Source organism: Salvelinus namaycush, chromosome 25 (assembly GCF_016432855.1).
Source record: "Salvelinus namaycush isolate Seneca chromosome 25, SaNama_1.0, whole genome shotgun sequence".
Classification (NCBI taxonomy): Eukaryota; Metazoa; Chordata; class Actinopteri; order Salmoniformes; family Salmonidae; genus Salvelinus; species Salvelinus namaycush.
In genome coordinates this window covers 28,370,540-28,383,968 of record NC_052331.1, presented here as the reverse complement: position 1 = coordinate 28,383,968, position 13,429 = coordinate 28,370,540, and the positions used below count along the sequence as shown (strand labels likewise).

Below are 13,429 nucleotides of genomic sequence, written 5' to 3'. Positions count from 1 at the left end.
TTTATTTCTCCCTACCCTCTGTCTCTCAAACACCCTTTTTCTTTGCCAATATCTTATTTCCTGTAAATGGACATTTCAGGGCTGACTACTATTGTGGTGACCTCTATGTAGAGCTCTTTCTCCTGAAGATTTTAAAAGGCAAACATTTAGCCACTAAATACCTCAAGGACATTTCATACATAATTCTCTCTTCCCATACGAACATTGAAACACCTCAACAATATTTCACTTGCTATTCTCTTCCTCCCCCTCTCCACTGCAGACGTTTTGTCTGGAACTTCTTCCGTCTGGAGAACGAGCACCTGAATAACTGTGGTGAGTTCCGAGCTGTGAGGGACATCTCAGTGGCTCCACTGAACGCTGATGACCAGACGCTGCTGGAGCAGATGATGGACCAGGAGGATGGAGTCCGGAACCGCCTAGGCAAGAAGAACTGGAAACGCTCCTACAGCATGTCTCTGAGACGGCCTCGCCTCGCTTCCCAGTACGGTTATAGAAGAGCTACACACACACATTGGCATGCATACACACCCACACAAAGCTACAGCATGTCCCTAAGACGGCCTCGCCTTGCTTCCCAGTACGGTAATAACATACACACCTTATATAAAACTTATGGCTGTGTTGCCCTCTACTAAACTTTCTCTCTCTCTCCCTCTCAGGACCAAGACCCGGGACACCAAAGTTCTCATCGAGGACACTGACGAGGACACCTGACATCAGGCCAGACCCATTGCATCCATAGCATGGGTTCAGAACCTCTTTAAAGGACCACGCCCCTCCTAGGAGCACGCCCCCTGACCCCCTTCCTCCCCCATCAATCAGTCGATCGATCGTTTGATTGACCTGCCCCCTTGTCAGCTTCTCCAATCAGTCCATCACAGAGCTGCCTATCTGCACCTTACATGTATTGACATACACACACACACACACACACACACACACACACACACACACACACACAGAGAGAGTGAGTACAAAGACATGAATATAGGAGTAGGTAGAGGAACAAAATATTACACACACACCTTGGAACAGCTACTTTTAAGCCACTTTGTTTTTGTTACATTCATGGACCATTTAGTACTGAGTTGACGTCACCCATTATTTTTCAGATTCATGGGAAAGAGACGAAACAACAAGACTGTACATGTTGATGTAGATATCAGGAAGAACAAACGGGTGGACTAACTTTTGATTTCAAGATGGCTAATCAGAAATGATCGAATATAAAAAAAGACAGAGAGCGTTGGACTCTGAACAGTGATTGCAGAGGAGTGTCTGATCAGTCTGGTTCTTTGACTTCCTCATTCCATGTTTTGATGAACATGATGATGAAGATGACTATATATTAATGTGGCTGTTCTTTCCATGTGCTATAAGTTCTTCCACGAATACCTTGGTTCTTATTTTATTTTGTTGAATGTACATTTAATTGTTATTTATGCGAGGGGAGAGATGCCTAAAACATTTTGGGAGTGATTTTTTAAAATTAAAAACAAAATGGGTGTTTCTGATTTGAAATGGCTTCTAAAGTGTATGCCTGACGTTGCCCATAAGAACTGTTCCAGGACCTGTTGGGGATTGGGATTCATTCTAATGGTTAAGTGGGTCGGCCTGAATATAAGTCTGATCAGAGACCAATGTTTTTAGGCCATCTCTTCCTATAAAAGGACTTTGTATGTTCAAAAACCCTCAGGAGGCTCCGATGTAGACAATTCTCTTAAAACAAGCCACACCCTTCGCTGTCTTCAGAACCTTCCAATCTGGGTTAACTATAACATTATGTTTACTTTCATGCCAAATCTAGTCTTTTGTCTTTTTAGATACCAGTGTGAGCTAATGCAGTATCTCAGTAAACTGTGTGAGAATGGCAGGATTTTCTACTATCGTTATATCGCTTGCTCTTCTCAGAGCTAGCCAAATATCTGCAACATTCCATTGAGAGCTGGACTGTGCTTCCACGGCACGCCTCCGTAAGTCACATAGCACAGCAGATATAAATAGAATCTATAGAAGATATTTCACTATTATCAGCCCTCACTTTTTCTTGGTCATGTGACATGAGTTGTCAGGTCACATGGTCAGGAGAAAATCAGAGCCCTACTCACTTTTTAATATATACCTTCTGTTCTAGACATCTTAGTTCTATCTGCGTTGCTTCGCAGTCTTGTGTCCACTAAGCGGCATAACGCAGATCTCTGTTGTCAACTTCAGTTTATCCATCTTTAGGGCCCTGTGGTGTTCGTGATCCGTTCCATTCCATTAGATCTCAGGGCAGCACACCCAATGCCAGTTAGGAGTCAGGTGTCGCGTATGTCTGGGGGTGTGCAGGGATTGGCCTCTTCACCAACCAATCATCTCCATTCTGATCCACCCATCCTGATGTCCACTTCCTGGGTGTGTAGCGTCTTTTTTTTTTTTTACTAGATAACAAATTAATATTTTCAGTGAAATTAAATTATAAAACATCATTAGATTTCTGCTACAGAGGAATATAAGTCATTCCATCCATTCAATAGTTTTTATTCGTTCCTAGCTTGAACACTTCTCACTTTGGGTCATTTGTTGAATGTATCGTTCTGTTAGTAATTCCAGCCAACAAACACGATGTGTGTGCGTTCTCACATTTAGTCCCGAAGAGAAGTGTCTGTGACTCACCTAAGGAGTCTTTAATATTAGAATGCATTCAATGCATATTCTCAGTTCTAATGAAGGCAAAAGCTTCATTAGAACTAGAGCTTCATTAAGCTACTCTTACTGAGTAAACACAATTTCCTAGAATTCCTGCCTCTCCCAAAAGCCACCTGAGGGTTTTAACCCCCATTGTGTGCCCTGGTAGATTTACTAACCCTGTAAAGATATAAGCAATCATTTAGGGCAGAATCCTAACTTGATATGCCCGGATAACTCGTCTCCCATTGACATTAATGCACAATATTCAAAGGTTTGAGTTAACCCAGGTGTATCTCAGGTTAGGATTTGGCCCATACTTCTTTAAGTTCAAGCTGCATTTCGTAGTGTAGAGGTCAACCACAATAGTGATTGTGGAAAGCCTGATGGAGCTTAAATGTCTGGGGGAACTTGTCTTAAATAATGTGATGAAGAAGATAACCACATAAAGACAACATGGTGTTCGATTTGTGGCTCCATCCGAAATAACATCCCATTCCCAATATAGGGCACTTATTTTTAACTTAGGGTACTATATAGGCAATTGGGTGCCATTTCAGATATGTCCCTGGGATGGTTGAGCTTTCTTGTCGACCATGTCATGACCAGCTCAAAGGGAGCCGACCTCGGAGGCTCTTAGACTTGAATGGAGCTGGTTAGCAATAACAGCCATGCATTATCCCTGTAATAAGTCATAAGTATAAAGTGATGTTTGCAGCAGAGGGAGGAGGGACCCCAGTGCCTCAGGGCAAACTGTTGGTTTTCATATGGCCTCAGTGTGTTGTAGATCAAATAGTTCCTATTTAACTAGTCACCTCATCTGAATGATTTGCCAGAAATGCACTTTAGCTGCTAAAAAGAACCATAGTAGACACAGAATAAACAGAAACGCAGAAGCTGGGGCCCAATGAGAACTAGTAACAATTCAACACACTGTGCACCTTGGGTCCCCCGCCCCTTGAAAAGATTGTGATGGTCACCTGTTGTTACTTTTTTAAATATTGTGGTCTCTACAGGTCTGGAGACTGTACCACCTAGGTCAACCAATGAACCTAGTGGGGGAAATAGAGAATATCTGTATCCTTTTGTTACATTCCTAAAGTAACATCTCACCCTTGAGAGAGTGAGCTGGAGGGCCCACACACACACATACAAAGCCTTGTAAATATTAATGCACATTTTCTCTAAAGTGCTTACACACACCCTGCTTACAATTATACCCTGTACACACACCCAAACACCTTGCTTGGAGTATGTTCCAGCTATGAATGCTAAGGGTGGAGTTGCACTGGACCTGTCTCCCTGTCGCTTCTCATTGGATCACTTGATCTCTTAGAGCTGTCACTCAAATAGATCCTCCTATGGAAGAAGAGTGGAACCTACTGTACCAAAAGCCTGGACCAAAACAAAGCTCTTTAGAAAGTTACAGTGTTTCCCTTCTGCCTAGAACGCTATAAAGACTGAAAAAACCCAAGTGAAGGAAGGGCCCTGTATGAACTATATGAAACGGACTGTTGCCCATGTCCCATATGTCTCGCCAGCGTTGTGTTTTTATGTTCCGTTTTTTTAACATGCTCGCCCTATGTACTGTCATCATACCCTGTACCCCTGGTCACTGTAACTACTACCTTAAGAGTACTCCTCATGCATTTGGCATTCGATGCTAACTGAGGTGCCTGGATCGACTCCCTGTCCCTGTTACATGGTTTTTGAGTTTAAAAAAAGTCAACACATATCTGTACTTGTAGCTGTTTATTTCCTCTTTATCCATTCTCTTCCACTATTTCTTTGTCCTGCAGGTGGCGCTTTTCTATTACCTTTAGAGGGCATTCTATTCCATAATGTTTGAATGGAGCTGGCCTAATGGTGAGAACATTTTGCTATATATTTGGTTTCTTTTGCATAGGGAGGTGTCAAAGAAATGTATTCTTATAGCTTACTCAAAGTAATAGACAACGTTTCTTGCCCATGCTTGGCAGGCTGAAACCTTTTTAATAGGTGTAAGAGAAAAAATATGCCCATGCCTAGACGTCCGCTATCAAATGTGGTCAATACGACACCGCCCTTTCGTGGAAGAACGTTGAAACACTTTATAACAAGGGATACACTTAGTCTAGAAAAAATAACATTTTACAGCCCGTTTGTAGCGGTACAATCTATTCCTGATCATTCTCCACTGGAAGTATTTCATTCCGTTTAGGGAGTGATGCATGCGGTCTAAGGCACTGCATCTTTATGCTTGAGGCGTCACTACTGATACCCAGGTTCGATTCCAGGCTGTATCACAACCGGCCGTGATTGGGAGTCCCATAGGGCGGCGCACAATTTGCCCAGCGTCGTCCGGGTTTGGCCGGTATAGGTCGTCAATGTAAATAATAATTTGTTCTTAATAACTGACTTGCCTGTTAAATAAAATGTATAGACGACACTAGCCTGCCTTATTTGAGTGTTTGAATTGTAGCATAATGGAACAATTTATTTAGTCTAATAGCTGAAACATTTCTCAAGTCGCTGGACTAATTTTTCCACTGTCTTGCCCTACTGCCACGTATCATGGCAGTGGACTTTAGGTCGACAAGAACTTGAAAACATAGTTTTACCCCTGACCAGTAAAAGGCTGTACAGCCTTGTTTTCGTCGACACGCGCTAAAAGTATTTGCCTTGTTGTACAGAGGTGAGTAAGTGAGCCGCGTGCGTGTTGACGAGCGAGACTATTTCAGTAGCCTATTCAGATTGCGCCGAAGGAAATTTCTTCATTCTCCTTTATGTCAATTGAGTAACTTACTTTTGTGTGTGATGGGCGTGAAATGTGATACAGTACCGACATGAAGTCCGGAGAGGACACGGATTACGAGGGAGACCTAAATAGTTTGCCCGACGACTCCAACTTTGTCAAACCTTATTTATTAGAACTGAGACAGAGGGCACAGAAAGACATCATCGACCCGCAGCAAAGCTTGAATTGGTCCGAAAGTTTTCTAATAAAGTTTCTGCGAGCGAGAGACTTTAATGTTGAGCTGTCACTGAAGGTTGGTATCTCGGTGGGTTAAAGATATTGAGATGTTGCCCAGCTAGCACGTTGGTTCCTTGGAAGTTGTGGGAACGTACGTTTTTGGTATCCCATTGGTTCTGGGAACGAAGCCGTAAGTGTTCTGACCGGTAAAACTGAAAACGTTTTAAATGTTCTGAGAACAGAAGTTAAAATTTCGCCTATTGATAGAGTTATTTTTTAGATTGCAGGGAGGTTCTGAGAATGTTTTACTATGGTTCCCTGAACATTTTCCTAGAAGGTTTTATGAACTTTCTGAGAATGGAAATTATAGGTTATTTGAAGATAATTAATGTTCTGATAACATGTTTCAATAACTCAGTAAAACTGATAGCCTAGTTGAACTATTTTGAACTCCCAGCACAGATAGGGCACATGGAAATTAATTTGCTAGGCATTAATCATGCAACCATTTATGTTTTTGTAGCATGTGTTTTTTCTGAAAAGTTTCCTTAGTGTTTAAAAAACATGACTTTAAATAGAACCATGATAATCTGTAGAAAATGTTAAGCTGAAGTACTGAAATTCCCATCTAAGAAACATAGTTCTCAGAACCTTATGTGGTTATCCTGCACCATTTCCAGAAAATTGTGGCGAAGGTTGTATGCAAAATAACCATAAGACTAAGCTTAAAGAAACATGGTTCTCAGAACGTTATGTGCTAGCTGGGTTTCGATGCCAATCGCACTTGTTTAGAACTTGGACTCAAAGACTGTTTGTCACTGAAAGAAAGTTGGGTCCATGCCAACTGGAGTAACGGGGGAAATAAACTATTTGGGCTACAGGTTGTCGCTATGTGAGGAAGTTTTAAACGACCAGATTGCAGCACATGCATAGATAATGTCAAAAAGCATGTCAAAAAATAAATTTTGCTTTGCATTAGTTGAACGTTTTGGACCTCTCCAAACCTAACATTCACTGTAGGATAGGCAATGCAGGCATAGGTTTATAGGAGAGTGAATTATTTTGTATCATTAATGGGTTAAACACTTGGGTTACTTAGTGTAAGTTAATGTTTGTATGTGTCTTAGCTGCATTCAACAAAATGTGTGGCATAGTTCATGCCTGTAGCCCTGTATCCTGTTCATAGCCTACAAATGTCAGTCAGTGCACATAGGTTTGGAAACATTTACCAGCTTGGCACTTAACAGTGCCCACACAGCCTGACATGATTTGACAGGCTGACAGCTGGCTGAGGGTCCTCTGTTGCAATCCCCAAAATATGTATTTTCTTTCTCTTTCTATCTATAGCTACTCGTTAATTACCAGCGTTGGAGGAGAGAGTGCCCAGAGATCAGTGCCAACCTGCAGCCGTCCTCTGTCCTGGGACTCCTCCAGAATAACTACCATGGAGTGCTGAGGGACCGGGACCTCAGCGGCAGCAGAGTGCTCATCTATAGGATCGGTTAGTTCTCACCTCTACGGTCTCATAGGGTGTGGTCTGGGTGTCAGGCAAGGCAAGCGGTACCACTGCATAAAACCACCTAAAATGTGCTTTGAACATAAATCAAAAGGACTAATCTGCTCATGGCTGTGTAAAAGGCTATGTAAGGAGATGGAATACTCTTCAATATAGTATACTCTATAGTAGGGATATTGAACTCTTAACATATGAGGTCTGGAGCACTGCTGGTTTTCTGTTCTACCTGATAATGAAATGCACCCACCTGGTGTCCCAGGTCTAAATCAGTCCCTGATTAGAGGGGAATACATTTTTTTTTAAGCAGTGGAACTGGCTTCGAGGTCAAGATTTGAATTTGAGGGCTATCTATAGGGTGTCATTTGATATGTTGTCATTTGAGATGCATTGGCTTTTCTCCTCAGGCCAGTGGAACCCCAAAGACTTCACAGTGTACGAGGTGTTCCGTGTCAGTCTGATCACATCTGAGCTGATCGTCCAGGAGACGGAGACCCAGAGGAATGGACTAAAAGCCATTTTTGACATGCAGGGATGGTGCTTCGCTCACGCCCTCCAGATCAACCCCTCCTTGGCCAAGAGGATCTCCTCTGTGCTCACGGTAGGTTATCTGTTGAACTGGGTCATGTCCATTAGGACACTCAACATTTTCAACTACTGTTTTAATGGGCCCGTCCGCTGGTTTGAGAAATAATCTTTGTATGATAAGTGTTAGAATACATGATCAGTAATTGTAAAGGTCTAAGGATAAGGTTAGTTCTGGATCCAGAGTTGCAGAAATCTCATGTGTTACTCTTACAGAATATAGCTATACACAATAGCTATACTGTAAGTCTGTAATAATACTGTACTAAAGGTAGAATCAGCAAGATGATGTAGATGCACAAAGTAAACAACAGTAATTAGTCAATATCCGCAACAACTAAGAGCGTTGTAGTGTGAGGCTGAACTTCTCCTCTGTTGTAGTGGGAAGCACACCCGTGCACATGCACAGATACTTTGTGTGACTGTGTGAGAGCAAAGTGTTGCATCCCGCTCATCTCAATATCTGCGGTGCTGCTCGTTGCAACATCATCTAGCTGAGTGTACCTTTAAGCCTCTGTTTAAATGTGATCTCCTCAGGACTCGTTCCCTCTGAAGGTGCGAGGAATCCATCTGATCAACGAGCCCATATTCTTCAGACCCGTCTTCGCCATGCTCCGCCCATTTCTGCCTGATAAGATTAAACAGCGGGTCAGTCGCCATGCTTCATCATTCACGTTCTTGCACTGACTTTTGTTTCACCTGGATACATCTCTTTCATACATTTAACGGGAGTGATGGAGTTGATGTTAGCGACCTTCGATGTTGTTTAGAGTAGGTTCTTATAACCCATGATGATGATGTCTCTGATGATAGTGACAACAATGTTGATCATGACGGCAGTGATACTAATTCATGTCAATGCCCTCCTGTCTTACTCCTAGATCCACATGCATGGCAGCACCTTCAAAGAGACTCTGAGGGATTTCTTCTCCGAAGACATCCTCCCCCAGGAGTACGGGGGCAGCGGTCCCTCCATGGAAGAGGTGTGTCAGGAGTGGACCTCCCACATCCTGCAGTCTGAGGAACTCCTCACCCAGCTCTCCATCTACCCTGCAGGAGATGAGGTCACCTCTGACCCAGAACCTGACAGCCAGTCTGCCTACAGCTCCTGACTCCCCATAGACTACACATCCCAGAGTGCATCTCACTGACCAACCACACAACTCGTAGCATCCTTCTGAAGTCCAATTCCAATTTCTTATTCCTTCCTTCACCTTCTTTTTTAAGGGAAGTCCAATCGATATGGTTGGGGTGCACAACTTGAGCTCTCGGTCCAAGATTGTCTGCTAGTTTTGAGTTTACATGAGTATCCTGTTTATTTATTTAAAGTTTTTACCAGTAGTCGATGAAAAGATAGGATGATGATGAGGGATGCTCGGTAGGAGCTAGTGCTCAAAATAGTATAATAACACATTGTGTTTAAGTAATAACACATTGGAATTGGGCCTAGACTACTTTTCTCCATCTCATCTGTTTTATAGGTTTTGCAAACATTTATATTATTGGGACGGCAGGTAGCCTAGCGGGTGGGAGCGTTGGGCCTGTAACCGAAAGGTTGCTGGATCGAATCCCAGAGCTGACAAGGTAAAAAATGTCATTCTGCCCCTGAGCAAGGCAGTTAACGCACTGTTCCCCGGGTGCAAAAGTGTTGATTAAGGCAGCCCTCCGCAGCTCTCTGATTCAGAGGGGTTGGGTTAAATGCGGAAGACACATTTCAGTTGAATGCGTTCAGTTGTAAGACTGACTAGGTATCCCCCTTTACTCAACCAACTGTCTGCTACCATAATGTGTTAAAACAAAAGGCAAGATTAAAGACATATTTTAGCTATTTGTACAATTCTGTGAATGTCTACTGTAGTAGTGAAGTATATTTTTATACAATGATTGGTGTTTTAATTAATTACGAAGAGCTTAGTTCTTTACTCAAATCAGTATAAGCTGAGCCAGCCTGTTCTTGGAAAGATCCGTTAACCCAGATTGATAATACAAGATAGCAAAAATCCCTGAATATCTTTTGTCCAGTCTGTAGTAGCAAACTCAGAGGAAATTGATTCAGTTCTTTGCTGTTTTGTCTTTTTCTCACAGAAGATTATGAAAGAAAGGTGTCCTCAGAAATGTTCCCATTGTAGCAAAATTGGAGAGATTTTAAAAAATGACAATGTTTTCAACATCTCTCTCACTCAGATGAGAGAAGTGCTAAATACGTCTCTGTATGTTATTACAGAATCTCTAGTCCAGTGGAGGCTGCTGAGGGGAGGACGGCACATAATGGCTGGAATGGAGTCAATGGAATGGTACCAAACACATCAAACGTGTGGTTTGCATATGGTTGATACCATTCCATTGACTCCATTCCAGCCATTGTTAAGAACTGCCCTCCCTTCAGCAGCATCCACTGCTCAAGTCCATTCCCTGTCTTTATGTGAAACAGTCCAAAGATCTCAAAGCCGTCCAGAGGGGCAGTGTGTTGAGCTTAGTTAGGTTCTCTCACAACATTGTGTTGAGCCTGGCTGGGATCTTTCTCAGTCTACTGTGTTGATTTTGGCTGGGCTCTCTCCCCTCCTGACCTTGGGCCCTCAGTAAACTCAGTAAACAAGCCCTCTGTCCATGTTTGAGGAGATTTCATCACATTTGGATGGCTTGATTTAATAATGTTCAGTTATGCTTTATTTGTGTCCATTTGTTTGGAGTTTAGGAGCAAGACGAGCAAAATTATTTTTGATGAAGTGCCTCTTTGTGTTTCTCTTGATATTCTACTTGAGGCATGTTGGAACACATTGCTTGCTACATCTGTATGACCAATATCATTGCATTGAGGAAATGTGAACATACCAGTAATTTTAAAGAACTTTTGTAAGCTTTGCGTCATTCAGTGGTTCCTGATAGACCGTCATCTTGCTTCCTCATATGGCAAAGGTTTACTTTTCCTACTATTATTAGCTATTGGAATAGTACTGTAATTAAACAACTTGCACTATTAAAAGTTTACTAAACCGCTGTAATTGAATGCCCTATAGAAGGTGAATATTTTATTAAAATATCTAATTAATATTACCCTCATTGTCTTGACATTTGTAAATGTTTTAAAAATACTTTAAAGTACTACTTAAGTAGTTTTTTTGAGTATCTGTACTTTACCATTTATATGTTTGACAACTTTTACTTCACTACATTTCTAAAGAAAATAATGTACTTTTTACTCCATACATTTTCCCTGAAACCCAAAAGCACTTGTTACATTTTGAATGCTTAGCAGGACAGGAAAATTGTCTAATTCACACTCTTATCAGGAGAACATCTCTGGTCATCCCTACTGCCTGTGATCTGGCGGACTCACTAAAAACACATTTTTAATTTGTAAATTATGTCTGGGTGTTGGAGTGTGCCTCTGGCTATCCGTAAATTTAAAAAACAAGAAAATGGTGCTATCTGGTTTGCTTAATATAAAGAATTTGAAATTATTATTATTATCAAATACTTTTAGACTTTTACTCAAGTAGTATTTTACTGGGTGACTTTTACTTGAATTATTTTCTGTTCAAGTATCTTTACTTTTACTCAAGTATGACAATTTTGTACTTTTTCCACCACTGCTTGTTCTTACCAATTATATTTTAACTTCCAGGTTTTCAGAATTTCAGTCTATGCCCTCTGCTCTAATCGATAGAAATACATAGAAGTGGGAAGGAAAACAACGCATGAGTCTATTACCATGTATTTATCTAGTTATTTTATGAAAATTGCCCTGTAGAGGGGAGTGCAACTGTTTTTCCTCCTATGGAATTCCCTTCACTGGTGAATGAATATGGAGGAAGAACTTTCAGTGGAAAGAATTTGAGTGTCCACAGACAACGTTTTCCATGACATTTCATAAAATGACTAGGCTCAAAAGCATAGAAACATAATCAGTCACAGAATGGTAGTTACTGGATATTTAACTGGTCTTGTGTTGCCATCTAGTGGGGAAAGTCCAAACGCTTATGAGTTAGTATCTCCACATCCTGAATTCTCTTTACTATTCCGTAAAATATTTAGGACTATCAATACTCATTGTCAAATTACTCGTAAGTATGCCTACTATTAGACCTGACGCCATGAGCTGTACACACCTCCATAAACCCACTATCAAGATAATATAATCTTTATTAAATTGACTATTTTACAGACCAAAATTATTATTAAAATTACCAATTTAATCCTCTGGAGGATCAAGAGAAATCTGTCTTGTTCTTGGCATTGAGGCCCAGACAGCCAGACAGACTAGAAGAGACGAATGTGACAGATTCACATACTATAAGTTCACACAGTACCAGTCAAAAGTTTGGATACATCTACTCATTCCAGGGTTTTTCTTTATTTAAAAACATGTCTACATTGTAGAATAATACTGAAGACATCAAAACTATGAAATAACACATGGAATCATGTAGTAACCAAGAAAGTGTTGAACAAATCAAAATATATTTTATATATATTTTCAAAGTAGCCACACTTTCTTTTGAAAACAGCTTTGCACACTCTTGACATTCTCTCAACCAGCTTCATGAGGTAGTCACCTGGAATGCATTTCAATTTACAGGTGTGCCTTGTTAAAAGTTATTTAGTGGAATTTCTTTCCTTCTTAATGCGTTTGAGCCAATCAGTTGTGCTGTGACAAGGTAAGGGGGGTATACAGAAGGTAGCTGTCACGCCCTGACCGTAGAGATCCTTTTTATGTCTCTATTTTGGTTGGTCAGGGCGTGAGTTTGGGTGGGCGTTCTATGTCTGGTGTTCTATGTTGTCTATTTCTTTGTGTTTGGCCGTGTGTGGTTCTCAATCAGAGGCAGCTGTCTATCGTTGTCTCTGATTGAGAAGCATACTAGGTAGTCTGTTCCCACCTGTGTTTGTGGGTGGTTATTTTCTGTTTAGTGTTTGTCGTCACCTTACAGAACTGTTCGTTTGTCGGTTTGGTTAGAGTGTTCATATTTATTAAAATAACGTATTATGAATACTTACCACGCTGCACCTTGGTCCTCTTCTCCTTCTCCAGACGACGTGCGTTACAGTAGCCCTATTTGATAAAAGACAAAGTCCATATTATGACAAGAACCGCTCAAATAAGCAAAGAGAAATGACAGTCCATTATTACTTTAAGACATGAAGGCGGGTCAATCCGATACATTTCAAGAACTTTGAAAGTTTCTTCAAGTGCAGTCGCAAAAACCATCAAGCACTATGATGAAACTGGCTCTCATGAGGACTGCCACAGGAAAGGAAGAACCAGAGTTACCTCTGCTGCAGAGGTTAAGTTCATTAGAGTTACCAGCCTCAGAAATTGCAGCCCAAATAAATTCTTCACAGAGTTCAAGTAACAGACACATCTCAACATCAACTGTTCAGAGGAGCCTGTGTGAATCAGGCCTTCACGGTCAAATTGCTACTAAAGGACACCAATAAGAAGAAGAGACTTGCTTGGGCCAAGAAACACGAGCAATGGACATTAGATCAGTGGAAATCTGTCCTTTGGTCTGATGAGTCCAATTTTATTTTTTTTATTCCAACTGCCGTGTCTTTGTGAGACGCAGAGTAGGTGAGCGGATGATCTCCGCATGTGTGGTTCATGCATGGAGGAGCATGGAGCATGGAGGAGGTGTGATGATGTGTCGGTGTTTTGCTGGTGAAACTGTCAGTGATTTATTTAGAATTCAAGGCACACTTAACCAGCA

General features: G+C 41.3%; 2 protein-coding genes across 2 annotated transcripts in view; both read left to right on the top strand.

Moving 5' to 3' along the window:
- The window catches only part of LOC120020426 (xenotropic and polytropic retrovirus receptor 1 homolog), a 42,202-nt gene extending 37,788 nt beyond the window's left edge, over positions 1-4,414 (top strand). Inside the window, exons 13-14 of the mRNA XM_038964084.1 lie at positions 263-484; positions 663-4,414. Coding sequence (XP_038820012.1) covers positions 263-484; positions 663-717 — 277 coding nt within the window. The 3' untranslated portion in view covers positions 718-4,414. The remainder of the gene's footprint in view (positions 1-262; positions 485-662) is intronic.
- A 939-nt stretch (positions 4,415-5,353) lies between these two features.
- On the top strand, positions 5,354-9,309 carry LOC120020427 (alpha-tocopherol transfer protein-like). The gene is made up of 5 exons (XM_038964085.1): positions 5,354-5,702; positions 6,974-7,127; positions 7,547-7,740; positions 8,262-8,372; positions 8,606-9,309. Exons 1-5 carry the CDS (start codon positions 5,499-5,501, stop codon positions 8,834-8,836), a joined length of 894 nt encoding a protein of 297 aa, XP_038820013.1. The 5' UTR covers positions 5,354-5,498; the 3' UTR covers positions 8,837-9,309.
- The last annotated feature ends 4,120 nt before the right edge of the window (positions 9,310-13,429 follow it).